This window comes from Vanellus vanellus (genome assembly GCF_965231255.1).
Source record: "Vanellus vanellus genome assembly, chromosome: Z".
Classification (NCBI taxonomy): Eukaryota; Metazoa; Chordata; class Aves; order Charadriiformes; family Charadriidae; genus Vanellus; species Vanellus vanellus.
Genome location: NC_138908.1, coordinates 77,321,609 through 77,346,649, shown reverse-complemented (window position 1 = coordinate 77,346,649; position 25,041 = coordinate 77,321,609). Strand labels below are relative to the sequence as shown.

Below are 25,041 nucleotides of genomic sequence, written 5' to 3'. Positions count from 1 at the left end.
GGGTTGAGATAAGGACCATTTAATAGAACAGTAATGGAAGAGGAATAATAATAATAATAATAATAATAATAATAATAATAATAATAATAATAATAATAATAATAATAATAATAGACTATACAAAAAGAGTCATGAGATGCAATTGCTCTCACTACCTGATGATCGACTGCCCAGCCCATCCTAAGCAGTGATCATGGATTCCTACCCCCTGGCCAACCCCCATTTATACACTGACCATGACATCTGTGGTATGGAATACTCCTTTGGTCAGCTTGCCCTGTCTACGCTCCCTCTCAGCATCTATGGGAGGCTGAAAAATCCTTATCTTAAAATAAGAATTACTTAGCAACAACTAAAACAACATGTGTTATATCAGCATTATTCTCATACTAAATCCAAAACACAGTAGCTACTAGGAAGAAAATTAACTCTGTCCCAACTGAAACCCAGACATGGGCCTTGCTGAAGAGCATTATAAAAAGGAAGGCCATCATAAGGGGCCACAGCCCTACTGTGAAGCCTCAGAAAAGATTTCAGGGCTCGTTTTTCTCCCAGCTCTGTGTTTCAGCTGGGATGTGGGCCAAGCACAATCCAGCAAGGGCTGCTGGGCAGCTGGGGAAGCTGGAGCACAAATTCATTGACTCCTGCCCTGTGCCACCTCTGATGGTGGCAGCTGCTGCCATGGCCAGTGCCACCAGCCGCACAGACAGACTCACCAGCAGCCCCTCTCCTCCCCACTGCTGTGCCTGTGCCACCTTCTCACCCCTTCACGGTCATTCTCACTTCCAGCACATGTCAGCAACACAACCTGCCACAGCAGTTGGGCTCCAGGTCCCCAAGGTTTTCACCAGCTTCTTCCCAAACATCTGCTTTCCTGCCTGTGGCAGACACTGCCAGGTAAAGATCATCAGTGCACTTCAGAAGTCCCTTTTATTACAATCCTTATCAGGAAGTAACAGTGAGGGCTGTCCTGATGTAGTCTCTGCTTGACTTTACTGTGTGACTATGGAAGCTGCACCTTTCTGCAAAACCTGGAGGACCATGAACCGGCACAGCTCACAAGTCCTTCTGAGACCGCTGAGATCTGTGCCAGGAGAGGAGGCAACATAGCTGCTGTGGCTAGTAGCTGCTCCTGCCAGAAAGCCTGAAAACTCTGGTTTTCAGACAACAGACCAGAGAGCAGCAAGACTGCAAAAGGGGCGTGAAGCTGCCCCAGTGCACAGAAGAGAAGAATGAAAGCGGCGCTGACACTGGCGGAGGTTCCCTCTCCAATGAGGAAGCCTCTTGCACCAGACGTGATTTCTCTGGGTGGCTGTTTCCTTTCTGTGCTTGCACCTCTTGCAATCAGACGGGTGTGCTGTGGGGCACCCAGCAGGGCTGAGATATCAGTCCTGCCCTGGGAGCATAAGCAAACATGGCCCTGCGATGGGTATTTCCCATGCTCCTCACAGCTCTGCTGGCAGCACAGGAGTGGGATGAGACAGACAAGAACTTCTCCAAAGTACTGCAGGAAACAGGTAAGAAGTGCTCCCTCATCATTCCACAAGAGAAGGTTTCACTGCTCTCCTGCTGCAAGGTTGCTGTGTTTCTTTACTGCATGCTAGATGCAGTAGCTGTATCAGAGAGGACTGGAGCTGATGTCCATACCAGGGCTCGAGACACTGAGGCATTAGTTGGGTTGGGTGGGGTGAAGCTCTGTTTGGGGATGGACGGCAGCAAAACTTGGTGTACTGGGAAAGCCTCCGCAGGGGCCGTATCATTCCTCCCTGGAGTGGGCAGTGTCCCTGGGAGCAGCAGGTGGCCATCTCTCTTTGCATGGTGTGTAGATGCCATGTCCTCACTGCAGTGGAGATGGGCGCTGGTGCCTAGAAAAGACCTTGGGGGGCTGTGAGCTGAGCCCCTGTGTTCTCCGGGACACCCTGTGGGCAGAAGTTATTATGTGTTGGACTGTTCTTTAACGGGCTTGCTTGGTGCCAGAGGGGCAGGGCACCCCCAGAGTTTTGCTGGGCTCTTCCTACACAGGCCGCACACTTCCAACGCAGCAGAGTCAGTTACCGGGTGTCTTCAGGCTCACATGTTATCTGACCTCCCAGAGGGCTGGTGGATCAGTTCAGTGTGGCACTGTCTGGGGTCTGAGCTGTGGTCCAGGGGCCATGACATTGCGTTGCTCTGCACTGTCTGAATTGGAGTATTTCTCTAAACTAATCTTGCTGGAGCTAGGTGACGAAAGTCATTACACTAGCATCTACTTGTGTTGCCCAGACCCACGGCTGGGATGTGTCTGAGCTGACACAGGCTAAAGAAACCTGCTTATTAAGGACCCTGGCTATGACAGAGGCCAGGGAATGTGACCAGGACCTTTAGGTGCTGATGTGAAGTGATGGCAGGGTCTGTACTGTGTCAGTTGGGCAATAGGATCCTGTTCCCACGGAAAATGTGTCCCTGTGGTTGCAGGGAGCGTAAGCACAGCACACTGTCACTCAAAAAACAAGGGCTAAACATGGGACAGAGGTTATCCTCCTGCCCAGAGTGGCTTCCCCTTGCTCAGATCCCCCAGTGAAGCTGCCCTCTCAGGCCAGCATGTGCAACCATGCCTGAGCGTTGCAAAACTCTCCAGATTGTTTGCGTGGTGCACACTAAGGCCAGGAACTGGCCGTTTCCTATGCTGTGGGATGCAGTGGGGACCTGGTTACCAGCAGAGTCTTGGCGCGCTCTGCCCATCTTGGTCGCCCAACTGTCCCCGGAGGAGTGTGGGGCTGCCTGCGGCAGAGATGGTATTGCTGAGTTTGCACCCTGGGGTTTGTGAAAAGAGGAACCAAGACAAAAACATTTGGCAGCCGCACCCAGCAGTGCAGGCAGCCCTGACTGCATCCTCAGCACGTGGGCTCGTTCCATGGCGGGACCTGTGCCGAGGTTCCCACTTGATGGATCGGGGGACTTCTTTCGCTAAGGGATGGGACAAGGGGGATGGCCAGGATGGGGCAGGAGAGTCCCTCCCATCCCCATTAGGGTGGAATGGGCCTCTGTGGGGCAGATAGGGTCAACAGGGCAGGGTAAAGCCGTTGGGCAGAGATTAGGGACATGGGAACAGAATGTGACCCAAAGGTCCCCTTCCCAGGGGTCCCTGAGCATCTCCCATGACCCTGCCACATGTAGGGTACAATCAGGGAGGGGAAGAGCCCAGTGGGGACAGTAGACAAGCTGCTCCCACTGCACATTGCTGTGCCCTTCCAGGCACCCAAAAAATCCCTTCCACACTTGGGGGGCACCAGGGCGTGGGGAAGTGTCGGGCTGTCCCCTTTCAGTGTGCCAAAATTGCTGTGCTACCTTCCCCATCTCGCCCTGTCTCTCCCCCCCAGCACTGAGCATGGGCAGCACTGGTTCCTGAAAAGTCACAGCCATGGCAATTATTTTGAGGAAGAGTCGTGGGCCACGGGGCCTGGCAGTTGACGAGCAAACAGGGCCAGGCGGCAGAGCTGTGTCCCAGCACTGGGCAGGAGGTGAGGGGACACGGTGGTGCCACCGGGAGCCCGGGAAGAGCAGAGCAGCTGCAGGCAGAGGATGTGGTCGGTGTGTGTGGTACAAGCGTGAAACAGCGCAGCACTGCTGCTCTGCTCACCACATCACAGGGCACCAGGCACGGAGCAGGATGTGTTGTCTCATTGTCCTATTGTCACCTTATTGTCTTACTGTGCTCTTCTCACAGGGTTTTTCTCTCCCCTGCGATGCCTCACCTGTACAAAAGCCTCATCTCCTTACAGTCCCTGTGTGTCCAGGAGGCAGGTGGAGAAGCTTCTAGGGGATGCTTTCCTCGCTGGCCCTGGCCCCTTTCTCACCAGCCTTGCTTGACTTTACACAGTGATTTAGTAGCAGCTGACAACAAGCCCTAACTGGGAGCGTAGCTGCAATGCCTGGTGGGTGGGAGGGTGCTAGGTAAAATAAGGCCCCATTTGAACCGAAAGGTTTTATGTCAGTGGGACTTGAATTTCAAACAGTGCCTAGAGTGAATCCCGTGGGGAACACAAACGCTCAGAGAAGCTGTGGAGAAGTGCCCTGGGGCTGGACACCCTTGGTGCTGTGAACTGTGTGCTCCACCACGCTTCCACTTCCCATTACCAGAGTACAGATTCAGGAAACAAGTATTTCACATCGTGTTCCTGAAACTGTGTTGGATGCCTTTTTGCATAGCAGAGCAGTACCGGTTACAGCGCTGCCATTTCCCTCCTCTTCCCGCAGTGCCTTGTTCGATGTCCTGCTTCACCGCCTCCTTTCCCTGGCACTGCTCACAAGCAGAGCAGCCCCAAAGTCTCTCCGCCCCTTCCCGAACCTCACACTGCCCTTCACTCTTAAAGACCTGCTCCGCAGCTTTGGTTGCTAGCGACAAGAGGCTTTAAGACCCATGCATGTCTCCTCAGTGGTTTACAGTACCACTCTCCTCTGGTGGAAACAGTGCTTGCTTTTCTTAGCTCCTCTCGGCACACGCATGGCATCAAAAGCAGCAAGACTCCAGCGTGCTTTGCTGTCACCTCTGTTAGCTGCTGAGCTGCCAAGGGAAAAGGGTTGAACTTTGCCTGCTGCTCCCTAGATTTTACTTTGTTGTTTTGGGTTTTTTTTTTATTCTTCATGTATGGGATAACACGATGTAAGAAAGTACATCTTTTGCTGGTAAGCAAAGCGCTGAACCCAGGAGCCTGACCTGAATTACCAGCACAGCTATTTCTCCTTTCTCCTGATCCTCCCTGACGTCTGCTTCTGGAGCATGCTGGGGCTTTGTTTTGCCTGCCAGGCTCATAACTCCTTTGCAGCAGGGACAGAGAGTCCAGATACTTTTGTAAAATGCTTACTATATTCGTGGGTATTAAAGAATATTAACAAGGAGGGTATTCATTGAATAGCGTCAGCTAACATAACAGTTAATCTCTGGCTATATGAAGCAAATAGACTAACATTTTGTTACCCCTTCTGCCTAGGCATTTGGCATTCTTCGTTTTGCAGCAAGCACACATTGTACGTTACAAGAGGTGCCTGTTTGGTCACGTCTACACCATATTTTCCATGCAGAAATTTCACTTGTCTCAGCCTCTTTCCTATAGTTGGGGGTGGAGGTCCTGTGGGCGGCTGTCTGCATACCACGGCACAGGGTAAAAAACAGTGTCTGATGACTGTTTCTTTACTCTCCCGGATGCTGTTAGTCCCTACAAGGCTAGAAGCTGAGTGTTTCTTTCCCCTTTATCTCTGAGCACCCTCCCTTCTCCAGCAGTGTCCTGTCCCCCCACGCACAGGCACGTGCATCCGTCTCCTTTGCACAAGTGTTGAGCTCCAGCCTGGTGGAGATCCAACACCTCCTGACTCACTGTGCCACGCAGCTCCCATGGCCACCACCAAAGCACACAGCCACCCTGCCTAGAGCAAAAGCTCCTTTCCTCCAAGGAGATTTTTCCCATGGCAAAGGTTACAGAGTGACTGGGGAAGGGGCAAGGACAGAGGTGTCCCCCCCAGCCTGTGCATCTTGACTGCACCCAGCAGTCATGGATTGGTTTCTCCCAGTGAATCTCATGTGGTAACCACACGCCTGCTAGGCTTAGGCTTCTTGGAGAAGTGGGGCTGAATTGGATTGTATTCAGCGATGTCCTTGAGACAAAAATCAATGTGGACTGAAAGTGTCTTCTCTTCCATGGGGAAGCAGAGACTTCTAGGCTTTATCATCAAGCATTCACAGAAATGCCACCAGGAAGGGTTCTGAGCCCTCTGAGCTGTGGGCTCTGCCTGCCTTTTCTGATCTCTCCCACCCAGCCCTCGGGCTCTGCTCAGTGTGGTCCATGCCCAGCCTGGCTCCAGGTGCTGTATCAGCCCCTGCCTGCTCCACGCATGAACACGGAACGGCTACATCTGGCAGGCTGAAGTGCACAGGGGAACCTGTGGGGAAGTAAAAAGGGGGGCAAATGACCACCCTACAGCTCAGAGGGGTCGGAAAGGAAAGGACGAGTTGCAGAGGACAGTCATCCTGCCGGTGCTTGCAAGGGGGTCGGCAGGCACAGCCAGGTACAAGGAAGGAGCAAGAGGGTTTGCCCACAGGACTGCTCACCGGTGTAGTCCTTGTGCCCAAAGGGCAGACGTGGCCACTGGCACACTACTGGCACATGTGCGGTCTTTGCAGAAGCACGTTTCAGTCATTTGCCCTTGCCTCATGCTGCACTGTGTTGCAGCAGCATCTTGCCACCCCTGCCTAGCAGACACCAACAGGAGGACTGAGGAAGCCCTGGAAGAAAACTGTGCCTCTGCTAAGACCTTTTCACCTGAAAAAAAAAAAAAAAAAAGAAAAGGGAAAAGATGCTGACGTTTCTGGCAAGGGATTTTAGGGCTGATAAACGCACAGGTTTAAGAGAAGTGACTCACTGGAGCCCTGGTGAAGCTGACCAGCCTAGTCAGAAATGTGTGGCTGCAGCACCAGCTCAGCCCAAGGGATCCCTTCACACCCACTTCCAGGCTGGGAGCCTTACACAGCACTTTGGTGAATCACCCAGAACTAAGACAGGGAAAGGCTGGATCAGTTCTAAGTGCCTGGCAACAGTAATTAGTATAATGCTGAATATTCCTAATTTCAGCATGCAGAAGCTTCACCTTTTATTAAAAAAAGAAAGCATAAACTTTAAACAAAGGCTAATTCTTTAATTGTACTACAGTAACTCTGCACTGTATTACACTGTTAAAGCAGCAATCATGAGATGTGGCCTTTTTAAACATAGTGTTACCCCTGGTCTCTGTAAGGAAGCACCATACAAGGCCAAAACCCTCCTTCATGGCTGCATCAGCAGCAAATGCTTTGCTACATCAAGGGTACTACAAGTTTTGGTGGGCTAGGAGCAAGGCAGAGCACTGGCACACATCTGCAACCACCCTTGCCAGCAGAGCATCACTGTTTGTAGGAAGACTCTGTCCCAGATATCTCTTGAAATCTGCACCTGTGTCAGCAGGTTGTGCGTGAAGGAAAATTTCTCTTTCCCCCCTCATTTCCTGCCTGGCAGGTCGCCATCTCCTGTGCTGCCGGTGGGTTCTGTGTCACTGCAGGGACTGTAACGGCTACCAGGAGGAATGGAAGGAAGTACTTAGAAAAGGAAAAGCAACAAGCCGCATTTGCACTGAAGGTCAAGACTGAGCAAGTCTGGGAGACGCCAGCTGTGCCCATGGGGACTCGCAGCCCCCTTAGCTCCGGGGGCTGTCTCCACTGGAGGAGTTTCATTCCCTCAAACTGCTTCTTGCTCGAGGTCAGGCCCTGCAAACCTCTTTTTGATTGTTCAGTTGCTGCTGTGATTCTAAGCTGGAAGGATCCCCATCGATGAACAAACTTTGTACGGGCAAGATTTTGGGCCCTGAAATGCAAAATGAAATATCAGAAACACCTTCGCAAGTAGCTCGCACCTGCCTGAAAGAATTGCTGCTCAATTTCCCAGTCTGGCAGAATTTTATTCAAGTCATTTGGCAGGGGCTTTTTTTTCTGGCTGAGATGATGCAGCTTTTGTGGTCTGTTGGCTTGCTGCACAATGAGTGCAGCGCAATTACGGTTTTGTGGTGAGGCCATTTGGATGTTTTGGGAGGCAGCGTAAACTCACTCTGCTGGCCTGGCAGCACCCTGGTGACTTTGCACAGCATTTGGGTACTTACAGATGAATTTGTTGAATGAGGAGAGCTCACAGAGAGGTACATTACTTATTACATGAAAATTGGTATCTGGTCAAAGGGTAGAGACCCAAATTAGTGCCACGCAGAGAGACAGCAGCACTCCTGTCTAGAAACTAATGGAAAATTAATATGAAGATTTACTTCCACCAATTTCCCAATCTACATACTGCAAAATGCGACTAAACATACAGTTAGTTAAATACGTACCTGCAGCCCCTGTTGAGTCCTTTCTGCCAACCCAGATGTGGGGGTGCTGCTCCTCCTGGGTGAGGATGGGAGGGATACAGGACAGGAGGTACCCAGTGCTAGGAACCAGGAGGTATTTTGGGCAAGGAATAGAAAGGAGAAAAGAACAAGTGTAACCTACAGAGAAAAAGTGAACTGGCAACTTGAGTGGGCTTTTCATTGCAAATAAGCATGCACGTGGCTGTGAGCAGGTCATGCCCAGCAGGATGACAGGAATGCAGGTGAGTGGCACCAGCACAGACTCAGGAGGGCTGGTGCACTCCCACAGCCCCTGTCTTTGAGGGAGAGAGCACAGGAGAGAGCAGCATCCACCGGGCTGCTGGATCCTGCTGGCTGAGATGCATTTCCAGCGGGACCCAGACCTTGTGGAATGGGACTGCCACCTGCAAGGGTAAGAACAGCCCAACAACACCCTGATCCCAGGGTCCTAAGCTGACAGCAGACCCTCTGTGACATGGTCATGCCTCAGCCCCACCTGGTGAAAATCCAGGACCTGGATGCCTTGGCTTTCTTCCCTGTCCTGGTAGTGCCAGGGCACCTTTTATCTCAGCACCTTGCCATGGGCAGCTGCCTGGGGTGTGTGTTCCTGGGGAGGGATTCAAAGGCAGGAACAACCATGATGGCACTGTGGGCTACCGTAACAGCAGTGCCTTCAAACAGTTCTGGGCATAGGCCAAGGCAGTGGGAGTGGAAGGACCTCTGTGTGAAGACCGGGGAGGATCTGAATCCCTGGTCAGCCTTACCCAAATGATTCCTGAGTGGAAAGCCTACATGTCTGTAGGAATGGATGGGATTGCTCTTGAGATGGACTGCTGCCACCGTTAACTCTGCTCTAGGCTGCAAGAGAAGGATTTGGCATTAAATGTGGTAATGAAAGGAGCTGGACAGTGTCAAAATCATGGCAACAGACCACACAGCAGACCTCTTTCCAACCTGCTTACACCCTCTTCTTCTCCTCTGTGCAGAGGGATGCGAGCAGCCCCAGTGGGACTCAAAGCTCCACTTTACCCCAGCACAGAGGTTTTACGGGCTTAATGAAGAGGTGACACTGAACTGCTCTATGAAGGACCCTCTTCACCTTGCCGTGATCAGATGCACAAAACAGATGTCTCCAGGTTGGAAGTATGCTTGGGAGGTGAAGGACATTCAGGGAACATGGCATCCAGTGGTAGAGAACCTGACCTGCTCCATGGGTAAGTGGAGGAGCAGTAGGTCTCCCCTGCTACATGTGTTTCTCCCTGAAGAGGGACCTTTGACATCCTGCCATATCCTTGAGACACCTTGGCCACAGAGATGGGCCCAAACTGGGAGCAGTCTCCAAGATATGGAGGGACAGAAGCTTTCAGTGTGAGACAGGTTTTGTCACTGTCCCTCCATCTCCTCCCTGTCCGCTCCTGAGTTGCAAGCCATGCGGAAGTTAGAGGAGGCCAGATCCTGCCCCTCAGTTCACGTGTCTCCCAGTATCCTATATCACCACCTTGCCCAGGCACACACTCCTTTCCTGTACTTGAGGGCCCTTGGGTTTCCTCATGGTGTTGAATGCTAACACCACAATCAGTCACGGCAAAGCCTCAGCCCCCTCCTGTCTGAGCATCCCCTGTTCCTGAGAAGGACTCTCACACTTTTGCCTTGACAGGAAAGTGCTCAAAACCCCAGTGGGATAAAAGAGTCCAGTTTCCTGGAAGCAAAAAATTTTACAAACTGAATAAAGAATTCACACTGACCTGCCCTGAAGATCTTGAGCCGTCCTTCCCCAAGGTCAAATGTGCAAGTGATTTTCAACGAGTGAGTTCTGGAGAACCAGCCTATGGAGGTACCTGGTGGGGCAGGAACAGCACAGGTGCCTGGACGTACATTGAGAGGGCCGTAGAGTGTATTGGTAAGTGAGGCAGCAGCACCTCTCCCATATCCCCTCTCTACCTTCACCCTCGGCAGCAGTTTGACGTTGCCCAGATGAGCAGTAGGCATGCCACCATCCCTCCTTGACACTGTTGCCTGTGCAAACTGTTGAAAAGGACAGCCCAGGCAGGAGACAAGAGACAACGTAGTGCCAGCCAGGCAAGCTTGGCAACTCCTGCAGTGTTTCCTGAGCAGTACAGAAAAACAGTCCCTCCCCAATAAGTTTTGATGAGGGGTCACGTACTGACTTCATTTGCCTCTCCCATCAGCAGCTGGAGCAATTGCTAGGGATTGTTGATACCCCACCACCTACTCCTTGCCCCACCTCCTTGAAACTTCCCACCCGAACTAACACCCACTTACACTTTTGCCAGGAACATGCCCAAAACCCCAGTGGGACTCAAGACTCCATCTGGCACCAGACCAGCAGAGTTACAAGACGAATGAAGAAGTGGGGCTGAGCTGCCCTGAGGGTTTCCAGCCATCCTTCACCAAAATCAAATGTTTGATCAAGGACCAGCCCATCAGCTACGGGAATCCTGTATACAGAGGAGTTTGGCACAGAAGGAGCAGCAGAGGTTACTGGATCAGCATTCAGTCCAATGTGGAGTGCATTGGTAAGGAAGGCATCAAGACCAGGATGGTACTTTGCAGAGATGGGTTGCTGGGAATGTGTCTGGGTGAGAGTCAGCATTGGAAGGTCACGGGAGTCCTCTGAGGCCAATGCCATGAGGTTTAATGACCTGGAAGCAGCTCCTGCAAGGCCAGGATGAAAAGTGTCCCTGGGGTTCACCAGTGGGTGGGACGTTCTTGTGGGAGGTCTGGGCCATACAGGTCTCTCTGAGTCCTTCTGGGAAGAACATGTGCATAAGGGAGAGAAGCATGGGAGAACTATGTGTGATGGAGTTTCTGGGCTGCATGGCATTCACGACTGGGGGAGGGAAATCAAAGGCTCTGCTGCCTGTGTCCTCTCAGATGTACCACAGCTTGCTCCCCTTAGGCTGGTCCCCTCCAGGCTCTGTGTTATGGTAGGCACAGGCTTGGCACCATCTTTGCACAGTGTGGCGCACTGAGGTCCCCTCCAAGGGAGAACAGGGCTGATTTGGGAAGCCGGCGGGAGGTCTCTGAAGTTTTGAAAACAGTAGTCCTCAGCTGCTCCCCAGCTCACTGAGTGCCCTGAGACCTGGGCCCCAGCAAGAGGTCTCAGGGCTGGTTACCTGCAGCTAGCTGTGAGCATGGGTAGTGTGGGGAGGTCTGTGGGAGGGGGAAGGGGACGCTTGTCCTGTGACAGCCCCCCTGGGGACATTGCGATGCAGGACCCCACGCTGTCAGGGTGTCCCACCTGGTTCCCTTGGGTGCTTTGCTGACTTCATGTGGCAGGTTCATAAGGCATGAAATAGACCTGGTTTCTTAGATGATGCCACAAGGCACCAGGATCAAATGCTGGTCCATCAGTCACTGTGCAAGCTTTGTGCATGGTATGAGCACCTTGTGGGTGCCCTAGTCTCTCAAGCTCCTGCTCCTCCTGGCTTTTCCGGGGAGGCCTGAGGGAAGCAGCGCAGGGCCCTTTTTCCTGCCACCCCCTTCCTGGGGATGTGGTATAAGACGACTACTCAGTATGGTGTCCTAGAGCTCCATGTCTCACTGCACAGGCAGGGAAAATGAACTTTTCTCCTGAGCTCTATGCAGAGCAGGAAAGGGCTAGGTTTTTCTAAGAGCTGCATCTGTGGAACTGTAGAGATGCTGGAACCCACACATACCTCAGTCTTGACTGGGTGGGAAATATTGGCTTGAGCAATGGGAGTCCAAACATTCACCCACATTCATTCCTGTCCAGACTCCCTGTGCTCTCTCCAGCAGAGAGCTGGAGTGACCAATTTCGGCCTCTCCCTTTCCCTCCCTCCCAGCTGAGTGGGGAGCAGGACTGCCTGACTGCAGCACCCTTGCGAGACTGGGAGGGAAAGGGAAGAAAGTAACTCTTGCAATGTTTTCTTAACAGAGGTCCTCCAGGTTGTCCCCGGGACCTTGGAGATTTCCAGCACCAGCATCAAACTGAACTGGACCTGCACGCTACCCAACGCCTGCCAGCAGATGCGGGCCACATGCCGACTGGCCATGCCTTCCTCCCTTCCCTGTGAGTCTGAGGAGGTGATGGGAGAGGAGATGCTATACGGCCAGGAGGGAACATTCACCTGTCCCCCTCTGCAGCCCTTCACTCTCTACAATGTCACCATCTCCATGGCCCCCAGCATGATCCTGTACACACGGCTCTTGACGACAAAGGAAACGGGTATGTGTCTGCCTGCAGGAAATGTACATGTCCCCTTTGCCCGGCAGCTCAGCCTGATCATCTGCTCCCTGCAATAATGACCCTGGCATCATGCCTGCTCAGATCCTATGGGGCACTGGGGAAGGGGTTGTGTAGGGCCCTGCAACACAGCACGTCCCCTCCTCACTCTCCCCCTCCTCACCACACCATTGCTGCTGCTGCTGCGGCTGTGGTGCATTCAGTCTTTGTGGTGGACAAATCCTCGTTGGCCCCATGCGTGACCCTGTCCTCCTGTGCTTCCAGTGCCAGACAAACCAGAGAAGCTGTGGCTGGATCCCAACACAGGGTCCCTCATGTGGAATCCACTGCCATACTGCAAAGGGGAGATCATCGGATACCAGGTACCAGGGGACCACGGACTCCCCATGGTTCCCCTCACCTTGCCAGGTGCCCCCTGTCTGGAGCTCTGTGCAGGCAGCCTGGGGAGAGCAGAGAAGCAAAAGCCATGATGACCTGTGGGAGGACAGAGCAGTTCAGGGCTCCTCTGGTGGGGGATGTCACCACAGTGCCTGCAGTCTTGCAACACAATGCCAATGACCTGGCCTTGAGCTCATTATGCGTATATACATCTCTGCAAAGGAACGGCCTCCCTCTTGCCCTCAGCTCCTCACAGACACTTGGTCCTTTGCTCACAGTGGCAGCCGCTCTGAGGTCTTAAGCATTGGCTCCAGATTCCTCCGCTCCTCCTCTTGTCTACTTGGAGGTCCGTGCATGGGGCCAAGGCTCCTGCTGGTTCCTCTCCGGGAGCTTTCCACAACTGGGGCAGTCACGGGGAAGAAGGGGCTCACAGGGGTGCTTTGCTCTGTCTCGGTGTGCCGTGGGCAGTTCCCAGAGGGCAGGTGGGAGCTGCTGCCCTCCAGCTCTGTCTCCTCTCCCCAGCTGAACATCACCACGAGGAGCATGCAGGATGGTGGCTTCCTGGAGGTGGAGCGGCTGCAGCTGAGCAGCTTCGTCACTGAGCACCCACTGCCCAAGCACAGCCCTGGCAGCAGCTACGTGGTGACGATTCAGGGACTCACGGCTGCTGGGGCCGGGGCTGCGTTGCTGCGGGAGTTTCAGACCAACGGGTCAGGTAAGGTTTCCTGTGTCCCACTCCCTCCAGGGTGGCCACGGTGTGTGCCCTGGCTGAGGCAGCTCCTATCCCCAGCCCTGTGGCCTCCTGGTCGGCATGGAGGAGCCTGGGCACAGAGGAGCTGTGCTCTGCAGCCTGCACTGCTCGGGGCTGACCCTGCTCCCACACGGCCCCTGCTGTGCTGTCTGCTTGGTGCTCATCGCTCTTCCCCTCTGGAATCTCTCTGGATCTTCCCCTCCAGATGCTCTGCACCCTCTCGACATCAGCTGCCGCAGCGTCCATGACGTCTCCCCATCCCAAGGGACTGCTGTGCTTCCCCTCCACCCCATCACCCATCCCCCAGCGGCAGCGAGGTGAGTGCAGCCCTCAGCAGCTCTGCTCTCCGCAGCCCTGACATGGCTTTCCCCACCAGCAGCTTTTGCTCTGTCCTGCTCCCCCCAGCCCCGTCTCCATCAGCCCTCTCATCCCACTGCTTTGCAGGGAGCACCAGCTCATCGTGGCCGTGGCCCACAACGGCACGGCGGTGGAAGGCGCCTGCTCAGGGGAGCCGCAGCCCTTCAATGCCAGCTGGCAGCCCGGCACCTACGTGGCTGCCGTGCTCAACCTCACCGGCCCCATGGACTTTGTGCTGGGTGATGGGACCCGCGGGCAGGGCTACCACAATGCTGCCCTGCGGCCGGGATGGGACTACATGGCCCTTCTCCGCCTTGTCCACCGCTCGCAGCAGGTACCCATCCTGTGGGGCTTCTTCTCCCTGGGGACACTGCCAGCCAGGGCCGGGATCCTCCAGGGGTCTGGGCTGGCCACCCATGGCAGGCAGCAGTGCCGCATGGGCTCCGCTCCCGGCCCCTGTGGTGAGAGCCCAGGTGCCGTGACAGGACAGTGTCCCCAGTGTCCTCAGCCACAGCCGGGCATTTGGTGGTCGTGGGTAGGAGGTCTTTGCACGCAGGATGGGCAGTGTGGCAGGATTGACCTGAGCTCTCCCTCCCATCTCCTCCAACAGGTAGAGAGGTTCACCTGCATCTGCTACAGCTTCTCTCTTGGTAAGCGGTCTCCTCTCTCCCTGTGCCTGGGGGTTTCTCCCATGTGTTGCCTTTTGGCAGCCTGGCGACTTCCTGTGGACAGGAGCTGGCTGAGCACAGCACCTGTGGGTTCTCGTTGTCCTACTTCTGTCTTTGTGGTTGTTCCCTGGATCTTGAAACTATCTATTGTGGACGGGCTTTGGGAAACCTTGGGCCACTTGGGCAGGTGTGGCGCTGATGGCAGCTGGACACAGTGCATTATCCCTGCAGTGATCATATATTGCATCTCAGTCCTGGTGCTCCCCTGGTGCACGTGTAATCCCAGAAATGCACACAACTCACCAGGCTCTGGCCACGCCTGGGGCAGTCAGGGAGAGAGGGCCCACACTGAAGGGTATCACACCAAGCAAGCACTTACTCTTTCTGCACCAGCTTAGCTATTCTCCAACACAAAGCTCGTGGTGGGAGATGCGGGAAGCTGCTTTTCACCCCCTGCCCCTGTGGGATCTCCCAACACCTGGTTCAGGTTGTGCAGGAGCCTGAGTCTGGTCTGTGCTGGTTGCAGATCAGGAGCCGGGGTCTCTGCTGGTCAGGATGCCTGTGGTTTTGGCAGTAGCGCTAGTCATTGCACTCCTGGCACTGGGGATTTTGCTGCTCTTCGTGCTCTTCAGGTGAGTATGTGCCTCACCGCTCCTGCTCTCTGTGAGGCAGCCAGCACCTTGCACTGCCAGGGAGTGTCCAAGTGGACCCTGAGACAAAGTAAAGTGGGAGGCAGGGCTGTTACATGGGCAACAGCCTCTCCTCTGTCTCTCTCCTCTGCTGCTCTACGGGTCTGACTTGCTGTTTTGCAGGCGAAAGTACAACGGTTCAAAATCCTCGGAGAACAACAGCACCATCCCCCTGCGAAGATGTCGAGGAGGTGCAGTATGAGCAGATGTCTACGTGTCCTGTCTGGACAGTCTGCCTATTAAAAGCACAGGCAGGGTGCTTACAGGCTCTGTAAGGTCCTTACAGGAACAAAGGGATCAGAGCTGGCTGGCATGCGGAAAGGGACACCTCCCAGGAGAAAGGGATCTGTGTGGGGAGGACAATCTAGGGTTTGGTGGGGTCCTGACCGCCTTAATGCCAGCTCAGTCCCAACTGCAGAGCTCCATCAGGTGCATGCTAAACTCCTGGCCTTGTGGTCTCTGTAGGTACATGCAAGCTGAACACACAGATCCCAGTGGAGGAACTGCTGGAGGCTCTGAAAACATTTAAGAGAGAAGAAATAGAGGCAGAGCAGAATGAAGACGAATCAGTTGACAGGCATGACGCTGGACGTCTGAGAGAGTACCAGGTCTGGTTCAGCTTTACTTTCCCACCTGGCTGTACTGTCCACCCAGCCCTCACCTCTTCCTAGGCTGTGTGATGCAGTTGGCCTTGGCCAGTCCCAAAACACATGCCAATGCAGAGTGGGTTTGTCTTCTTCCCCTGCAGCAACTGTCCTCCACTTTGTTGCATCCCTGTGATGTTGGGAAGGAGCTGTGTAATCAGAGCAAGAACCGCTACAAAAGCATCATCCCATGTAAGCAGAGCTCTCCAGCAGTTGGCACAGGCACTTGGAGGTGGTTGGGCAGTGCAGCGTGCTGGGCTGGTGTAGGTGCCCCTCCAGCTGTTCAGCAATGCTGAGCTTTTCGTCTCATCCTCTGTGGCCACTGAAACCTAGAGGGGTTTTCCAAAATTGTCATGTTGACCCCACTGTTTTATGTCCAGTTGGAGAATCCTTGTTCTGCTCCTCAAATCTCCCCGCAACCTAATCATTCATCATTGTATTCCTGTTCCTGCTGTTAGTCATTGCTGAATGCTGCAGTGTCACATCCAGAGGTGGCTATTTGGGGGAAAGCGGAGGGAGTAACCCAATTTCTATCAGAGCTTACAGCTCCTCTGGAATCCATATGGTGTGGACATTTGGCCATTGCATTTACAACCTTTCTCAAAAAACATGTTGCATTTCCTGCCATGCCATGGTACGTTTCATCTTATTAGCTGTTCTTTACCTCTGAACATGTCCTGAGGCCTCAAGTGCTGCTGAGGAGGGAGTGGACAGCCCCAGACTTTCCTAAATTACATCCCCCTCCTTAAACAGTCACTTTGTTGCTATCCCAAAGAGACTGTCCACCGACTCCCACCTCCCTTTTCTTTCAGACGATCACTGCCGTGTGGTGCTGCAGCCCTCTGACACGGGGAATGGCTACATCAATGCCAGCTACGTGGATGTAGGTAGCGAGGGATGCAGGGTAGAGGTGCCTGGGCAGGGTAGGAGATGTGCCTGGCTGCGCTGGGTGAGGACAGTCCTCCTCACGTGGGTGGCCCCAAGGTCTGGCACTTGCTGCCCTCAAGTGCTAGCAGATCTTGGGATAACACTTTCCTTGCATTGTCTCTGAGCTGCCCGGAGTACTGTGGGTTTGTGTGCAGTTCTCATCTCCAACAAAAAGGGACCTGTGTGAGAGGACAGGAGCTGAGATGCAGCCCCTGGGTACCCTCTCTCTGTGCTGACCAGGAGCAGTGCTGTGGGATACACTGTGTGGGGGCTCTGGTTTCTGGTGCCTGTGGGGATGGGTCCTTTATTTCATTCCCTGTTAAATGTTTAACCCATGTGACCGGAGCTGTTTGAACATCTCCCCCACAGAGCTACCGGAGTCCACGCTTCTTCATTGCAGCTCAAGGTGGGTGCTCTCATGCTCAGGAGATGCCAGTCACTGTGCTGAGCACTTTGGGGAGTGGGGAACTGGGACAGCAGCCTAGGAGCTGTTAATGGCTCAGTCCAAGGCCCTATATCTCCCGGGCCTCTGGCTTGGACCATGGTTATGGCTGCAGGAGGGCATGGAAGGCTTCAGTGGCAGTTTGGCAGCAGCCAGATGGAGCTGGTCCCTGCACTGCCCAGGCTGTGGATGTGGTCCTTGCACCCACAAGCCTGGTTTGTTCCCTTTGGTGGCTGGCATGACGGGGACCAACCTACAAATGTCTGACACATCTTCACTCAGTGCACTTGGAGACAGGCTCCTTCCAACACTGGAAAGCCAGGATGGGTTAGTCTGCTCTGTGCAGCATGTGCTGAGGTCTCAGCCTCCTTGCAAAGCTGCAGAAATGTTCCTCAGGAAATAGGATCCTAAATGTGGGAGCAACTCACGGTCATCTGGATGGTCTGGATAGAGAAGCCCCTGAAGCAGCAGTGAATTCTTGACATATCCTGGGCTTACCTACCCTCCTTCTTCTTTGTCCCAATTTCTAACATGGATGATGAAGCCAAGGTGCTCATCAGCCCCTGTCAGGTGCTGCTGTGCCCAGGCTGTGCTGTGTTAGTCCCCAGACAGAAGGAAGCCCGGGGCTGCTCATAGTCTAGGAATGTCTGAGCTGTGCCTGGGAGCAGCTCTGGCTGCAAGGCTTGGACACTCTCACAGGGCTCTCCTCTTCCTCCCCAAGGCCCCTTACCTGGGACAGTAGTGGATTTCTGGCAGATGGTCTGGCAAGAGAAGACCTCGGTCATTGTGATGCTGACGGGCTTAGTGGAGCAGAACAAGGTAGAGAAACCATCTCAGCCTGTGCTCATCTTGGTCTTCCCCAGAGCCCAGGCTTCCTTGCCTGCTTTGCTTTGCTCTCAATGCAGCTGTTGATGAGGGCAGAGAGCAGCTCCACACCACTGCTGGCTTGCAATGCTCCCCTCATGAGTTTGTTCATGCTTAGTGGTCTCGCTGCTGTTGACAGACCAAGTGCGAGCAGTATTGGCCAGAGCAGGAGCAGGTCTATGGGGACTTCACTGTGACACTCAACAACACCAGGACCACCACAGGCCTTGTCACACGTATCTTCTGCCTGCATAAGGTAAGCCTGGAGTGTAGCTGAGATGGGGATGCAGGATGCTTTTCGGTTTCAGCAGCTAGTGGGAGCTGTCAGCCAAGAGACTCTGTGGGTAGCCCTGCCTGGTCTCCAGCACTGGCAGGTCATCATTGCTATCACTGGATGCCATGCCAGGGCATCGACCCCAGGTTTCTGTGCCAGGCAAAGGCAATTGGTCAGCTCCAGTGGTCACACCAGCTGAGTCTGGACTGATGATGCACATGGGCAGCTTGTGCATCCTTGAGGGCTTGGACAAGGTGATCAAGAAAGGTGTAAAAGCAGTTAAAGGGTATAAAATGGCATCTCTGTACATCCAGGATGATGGGACGGTGGCTGCCCATCACCTGGGCCAATCTGCAGAGGGTCCACATTGAAGCTCGGTGGTCACTTACAGCTCCTAAACCTGAACAGATAGTTTATAGTTTAAGATAACTTACATAATGACATTTCTCAAGACAAGTACTTCTGCTGAAGTTATACCTCAGATAATAAGCAAAAACTGAAGGAGCTGCAAGGAGTGGAAAACAGGTAGAATATAAAGACATTGCAGTTATGCATATTCTTGTCTTGCCCCAAGCAAAGTCTAACTGAAAGGTAAATCTCCAAGAGCACCTGATGGTGGGACACAGCAGTTCATTAGTTCAGGCCAAGTGAATGTGATGTTTAGGGGAAAATACATGATGGGCTGGCAACAAAAGTGATTACGTTCACATCAGTGCAGTACCAGCCTTAGGAAATACCTTATTTGGGGAAATCATGGCTTTTCAATGGCTATGGAAACACTCTACACTGTGATTTAGTTTTTTTTTTTCCTCTGGGGTACAAGCTGCATTTATCTTTCTGAATACACTATTCACAGCAGAGAACAAAGTGAACGGTGCAGCCGTGTGCTGGCTGAATTTGCCCTTTGCTCTCCGATGAGCTATAGTGGAGCAGTCATCATGGTGGGGGTGCTGGGGGGAACACTGTGTGCTGGTGCCCCCCCAAAGTAGTTTTCTCCACTGCTCCAAACTTGTTGGCATGGAATTACTTCACACAACTTTCCAGGTTGGTTCATGCTCCCTGCTCCCAGCCATGTCTCCCTCTTTGTAGGCAGGCTGTGCTCTCCCAAGAGTGGTGGAGCAGTTTCACTACCTGCTGTGGCCGGACCACGGGGTCCCCAGAAACCCTGCCCATCTCCTGTGCTTAGTGGAGGTGGTGAACAAGAGGGCATTGGAGGTGCCGGCTGGACCTGTGCTGGTGCACTGCAGGTACTGGGCTGGGATCACTTGGGTGCTGGGGTAGGGCTGGTTGGGGCAACGCTGACCCCCAGTTTTCTGTCTCCTCAGCGCAGGGATTGGGCGGACAGGTACCTTCATTGCCCTGGACTTCCTCCTGAAGATGGGGAAGGCTGAGGGGAAGGTGGATGTGTTTCACTGTGTGCAGAGGCTGCGGGAGCAGCGGGTCAGCATGGTGCAGACGAAGGTGAGGAGAGTTACCTGCTCTCTGCACACTGTCGGGCTGCAGGTCTGCTTCTCACCTTTCCCAGGGATGTGGCATGCAAAGCCACACTGGCCATGCCATTCATGGTCTAGACACAGGGGCTGGAGCTGCTAGGTGCTGGAGACTGCAGGATCTTGTTTTCAATGCTGTGTCCAAATCTAGCAGGGATCCATATTCCCTTGACACCCTCTGAGGTGCCAGCAGCATTCATACATACCAGTCATCCTGGTATAGAAAGACTGTCTTATAGGCAAGGAGGATGAACAAGAGTCCACGTGTCCTTCAGGCTTTCAGGATGTCTGCCCTTATGGTATCTTCTGGGCAGCAGTGTCCTTGCCAAAGGACTACAAGGGATGAGATGGTTGTTGCAGTTGATGGCTGTTTCTCAGAGCAGGGCTGCCGGCACTGAGAGGTGTCTGGCCTCAAGTCCCCACAGCAGGAAGGTGAAGGATGGACCTGGCACAGTCTGATGCCAATGAGCTGGTGGTCTGAAGTCTCAGAACTCCTCATGGAGCTACTCCAGACTGTGCAGCTGACCCATGTCCTCATGCAGGAGCAGTACATCTTCTTGTACGAGGTGCTGCTCGAAGGCTTGCTCTGCAGCAGCACCAGGATCCCAGTGGAAAGCGTCGCCAGCCATGTCCGCTGCCTTCGAGAAGCTGAGACCTCAAGGCACAACAATGTCCTTGAGAAGGAGTTCAAGGTACCACCAGGGTGCACTGGGTCTGGTGCTGTGGGGGCTGTGGTGCCTCCCCCCTACTGCTCCCCCATCCCCAGCAGTGGGATGGAGATGGGGGAGTATTTCATATTTCTCTGGGGTGGCTGAGGAAGGGGAGGAGCTGACAGGCAGGACTTACTTGGCTGAATCATCCCTGCAGACCCTGCAGAAGTTTTCCGAGTTGTTCCAGCTTCTGCCTTGCAGAGAAGCGGAGAAACCCAGCAACCAGCCCAAGAACCGCAAGCCAGGGATCCTGCCAGGTACTGCTGGCAGGGCTGGGAGCAGCTTGGTCCACAACCCAGCAACTGAGAGCAGTGTGGGGGGACAATGATGCCCTACTGGTTCCCTCCCCAGCTCCATGCCGCTGGCAGGTTCTGCCCAGGGTCCAAATGTCATTTTCTGGTTGGCAATAAGTATAGATTAGGCTGGGCTCCCCATTGAAGCAAGACCACATCCCTGCTTCCTTCTGGGCTTGCTGGAGATATGCATTCATGGGGTACACCTGGGATAAACATGTATTGGGTCTAATCTTTGCCAGTGGAGAAGCCTGGGTGAGGCATTAAGGAACAATGAGGAGGGTGGACCTGCTGGGTCTCCACTCGTGGGGTTTTGGATACCCTATGTCAGGCAGCCCTGAGCTGTCATGGCCACGATGCTGGTGGTGCCTGTTCATCCGAGCCTCTCCAGCCTGTGCCGCATGGAGCCACGCTGACCCCACGGCTTTCAGGGAAATCTCTGTGCAGGGAGAGGATGGCTCATCATTTCTCTCTCTGCCCCTTGCCTCTGCAGCCGATTCCTGGCGGCCCATCCTGATGTCCTCGCTGAACGCAGACGGCTCGCCAGGTTACATCAACGCCGTGTTTGCCAATGTAAGGCTCCAGCCCCAGCGTGGGGTGGGAGCTGCTGCCAGCAGCAGAGACTCCTCCGGCCACCACTGCGCAAGGCAGGGGTAGACCATGCCACCATGCCATGAGGTGTTCCAGCCCTGGGGCTTCTTCACAGTGACTCCTTCCCAGCAGCTGGGGCCCTGCTGCCAGGAGATGGCCCCCGTGATCAGCCTAAGCCCAGCCTGCACACCAGGCTGCCGCAGGGCCGCTGGCTTTTGCCTGCTGGGAGCAAAGACCGGGTGCCATGAGCTGAGGGAGCTGCAGGGTCCTGAGCAGGGCTGGGGAGTCGTGCGTCCCCTCGGGCTCTGGCCCGGGCCTGCAGGGAGGAAGGGAGCCATTCCTGCTGTCGGAGGGGTCTCAGCGGGGTGGATTGTGTGACCTCTTCCCCCAACACCCCGGTTGGTGTGTTTTGCAGACATACACTGAGGAGGACAGACTCATCGTCACCCAGCTGCCTTTCCTCACCACGCTAGTGGATTTCTGGGCTCTGGTCTGGGATTACACCTGCACATCGGTGGTTGTGCTGAACCAGCTCCAGGAACTGGACAAGGTCAGCAGCCCATGCGCAGCACTCCCCTCTCCAGCTCCCTGCACGGCTCTTTCTGCCTTTGCCCCCATGCAACTCTTCTCACGAGAGCTCCACTTGACACAGGAACCCACTGGAAGCTTGTGGGCTCCATCTGGGAGAGCCCTGGGGACAGTCCCAGCACCATGACACTACAGCAGTGGGGTGTCCCCAGTCTCACAGCAAGGGAGCATCCCTCAGGTTTTGCTTATCCCTGCCCAGCTGTTCTGTCTGCAGGAGTATTATTTTTCTAGCTGCAGCACGGCGGGTTGGTCCCTGCCCTGCAAATGGCAGGCAGAGCACCTACATGAACACTGTGGCTTATGGACTGGTGTCAGCACACCCATGAGAGGTGCTGAGCTCTGCCACACATGCAGGTTGGGCCTGTGTGTCATCATGTGTGTGTCTCCCCCCCAGACATACGTGGAGTTCTGGCCCACCCAGGGCGAAGCTGCCTACGGACGTTTCCATGTCCTCCTCATCTCAGAGGAGCCTGGAGCTGACTTCACAGCCTGGACACTTGCCCTCACCAACAAGCAGCAGGTGGGCTCTTTGCACAGAGAGGGAGAAGCCCTTTGAGATGAGCCTTTGCAAGAGCTGGGAGGACCAGCCAGGCTCCAGCATCAGCAGCCTTTGATTTGGGGTCAAAGACAGCCAGGGATGGCAGAAGCCATAGTGGTCAGAGAGATCTGATGGGGTCCTGGAAGGGCACTGGCCAGAGCACGGCCTTTTGCCTTGGGAAAGAGGTTAGTCCCAAGAAGGTGAGGCTGCAGGCAGAGGTTCAAGGCAGAGAGGTACATTTGTGTACCTTTCTAACTTGGAGGATAGCAGCCATGGATAGAATTTGTGTATCTCGGTGGTGGTTCGTGAATGGGGACAGTTATCACAGGTGGCTGGCTGCTGGACTGGCATCAGTCTGAGCTGCACTTGGTGCTCAGCTCTTATCTCGTGCTCTGTCTGTCTGCCGGTCTCAGAGCACTTTATGGAGAAGGGCAAAGTCTGGGACTGGGCCATCCCATGTGGAGCCGTTCACTTGATCCAGTGTGCATGGCTGAGCCTGGACTGACACACTCTATCCATCCCTTTCCTTCATGAAGCCAATGGGTTTCTTTCTCTGCCCAGCCCACTGACTTTCTTCCCCACTAGCCCAAGAAGTCTGCACTGGAAGTCCGGCTCTGGCAACTAAAGGACTGGCCCATGCAGGAGCATCTTCCCCCGCAACCTGCCACCATCATCAGCCTGCTAGGAAAGGTGGAGACACACCATCGGCAGAGCCAAGACGGACATATCCTCGTCACCTGCTGGTAAGTGATGTCTCTCAGAGGAGCAGCCGTGGCACAGAGGTGGCTTAGCCCAGGCTGTGTCAGTGATCTTGGGTCACAGCTCCATCTTGGGTGGACGTGCAGACATGAGTTCAGCTATGTTCAGGGAGGAAGGCTTTCCTGTGTAGACTGGCTGGGGGCAGAACTTGTGGACAAGACCATCCTGAGAGTCTGCATGGTTAGTGGGACACCTCTGAGGCTCAGCACTGCCAGGTGATCCTAGGGCAAGTGACTCTTCCCTTGCTCTCCTCTGCAGGGATGGTGCCAGCCGGAGCGGAATCTTCTGTGCTGCTGGTTTCCTGTGTGAGCAGATCCAAAGTGAGGGGCTGGTGGATGTATCCCAGGCTGTGAGGATGCTGAAGAGGCGGCGGAGACAGCTGATTAAAGATGTGGTAGGTGCTGACTTCAAACTCAGCTGGGATGGTAACACCAGAGCAAAAACCATAGCCTGGACTGTGCCAGCAGCTGTCCTAGCAGCTCTGTGCTCAGATCATCCGGGGCCAGCAGGGCAGATGAGATCTCTGGAAACTCTGTTTTCTGCCGCTGGGACATACCCACTCACTCGGGGGCAGGTTCTACAAAAGCATCATGCTGGCTGAGTTGCCCCTTTCTGGTTCACCTGGCCTGCTCAGTGGGGGACTGCACTGGTAGGTGCCCAGGTGTCAGTCCTGCACCCACCTCACCACCCGGTCTGGGTGCTAGAGGCCATCGTAGGGTGAGCACCCCAGAAGGGAGTGAGCCGCTTCCTGCCATGGGTGCCATCGTAGGGTGAGCACCCCAGAAGGGACCGAGCCGCTTCCTGCCATAGGTGCTGGCTCTCATCCTGAGAGCAGATGGCTCCAGCATTGGGCTCCAGCTCTTACCTACTGGAGGACATGCCTGTGATTCCTCAGCGGGGCAAGGTGGGCTCTGATTGGGAGGAGAAGAGTGGGCTGTACATGCACCTGGCTTGCTCAGGAAGCTGTTGGCAACCAAGGCTGGCCTTCTTCTGCAGGTCTTGGTGTACCAGGTTCTTACATGCATCCTTCTATCCACAGGAGCAGTACAGGCTCTGCTATGAACTAGCTCTCAGTTACCTGAATTCATTTGAAACCTATGGGAATTTCAAGTAGAGGCATGGCCACTGCCTATCTCTGACCAGGACTTTGACTGTCTTGAGAGCCTTCCATCAGTAACAGTGGAAACCAGAGGAGACGAGAGGGGTGTACACAGACCCAAGATGCTTAACTCCCCTGAAAAGCCACCCCAAGGGTCCTCTGTGGCTGGAGAGCACAGACTGGACTCTCTCCAAATTGTGGTCAAGCTTTGAAGTGGGAACCTGACCCTTTGCCCAAAGTTTGTGTCAGAACATACCTGGAATTACAGCCAGTATGAAAATGCAGACCAGAGCAGAAGCACCACGACTTGACCTGTCTATGCCAGCTATCCCATCCAGGCTCCCTTGTCCCTTCAGGCAGCCTCAGGGAAAGTGAAGTAGCTCCACCAATGCCCAAACTGTGTTTTGCCAGGGGAGCATCAAACCACTGTAACATCCACGGAGCTCAGGAGCGCAGGCTACCTGTCTTACTTTGGGAGAAGCATGAAGCCCAAGGCCAACAAGAGCCAAGGGAGGGACAATCCACAGTCCTGTAGTGCTAGCCTGGTCCTTCCCACCCCACACAATCCCTTCCTGGAGTTCCATACACTTGATGCTGGTCCAGGTGCCACAGCCCTGACAACTCCACAGAGGCTTCCTCCCCAGCCTTTCTGACTCCATCATGGCAATCCCTGGTTGCAGTGGCTCAACTCAGATACCCCAGGTGCTGTTCCAGCAGGCTACTGCCCAGGAAGGGCTGCTGCACCACAGACTGGTTCTGCCTTTGCTGCTCAAGGGCAAGGGGCTTCAGAGCCAGGACCGACCCTATGACTCTGTTCTGTGTATCACCAATAAAGACTGTGCTGGC

General features: G+C 54.3%; 1 protein-coding gene across 1 annotated transcript; it reads left to right on the top strand.

Annotated features, from left to right (window-relative positions):
• The first annotated feature begins 1,363 nt into the window (after positions 1-1,363).
• Positions 1,364-25,041, top strand: LOC309683703 (receptor-type tyrosine-protein phosphatase alpha-like). Its single transcript, XM_082498025.1, has 28 exons — positions 1,364-1,517; positions 8,118-8,147; positions 8,892-9,119; positions 10,200-10,442; positions 11,825-12,115; positions 12,398-12,495; positions 13,034-13,226; positions 13,468-13,579; positions 13,707-13,953; positions 14,230-14,269; positions 14,814-14,919; positions 15,100-15,167; positions 15,442-15,584; positions 15,725-15,812; positions 16,433-16,503; positions 16,917-16,953; positions 17,711-17,808; positions 17,993-18,109; positions 19,217-19,374; positions 19,453-19,588; positions 20,160-20,309; positions 20,485-20,584; positions 21,114-21,193; positions 21,627-21,761; positions 22,194-22,319; positions 22,923-23,080; positions 23,355-23,490; positions 24,136-25,041. The coding sequence occupies exons 1-28, from the start codon at positions 1,415-1,417 to the stop codon at positions 24,208-24,210; spliced, it is 3,567 nt and encodes a 1,188-aa protein (XP_082354151.1). The 5' UTR covers positions 1,364-1,414; the 3' UTR covers positions 24,211-25,041.

What these genes read in the sequence shown, in the direction of transcription:
- LOC309683703 (XM_082498025.1), top strand. Translation starts at nt 1,415, where the DNA reads ATGGCCCTGCGATGGGTATTTCCCATGCTCCTCACAGCTCTGCTGGCA. An exon ending in CCTGCGAAGATGTCGAGGAG is followed by an intron (nt 15,168 to 15,441) that starts GTGCAGTATGAG and finishes TGGTCTCTGTAG; the next exon opens with GTACATGCAAGCTGAACACA. An exon ending in TCCTTGAGAAGGAGTTCAAG is followed by an intron (nt 20,310 to 20,484) that starts GTACCACCAGGG and finishes TCATCCCTGCAG; the next exon opens with ACCCTGCAGAAGTTTTCCGA.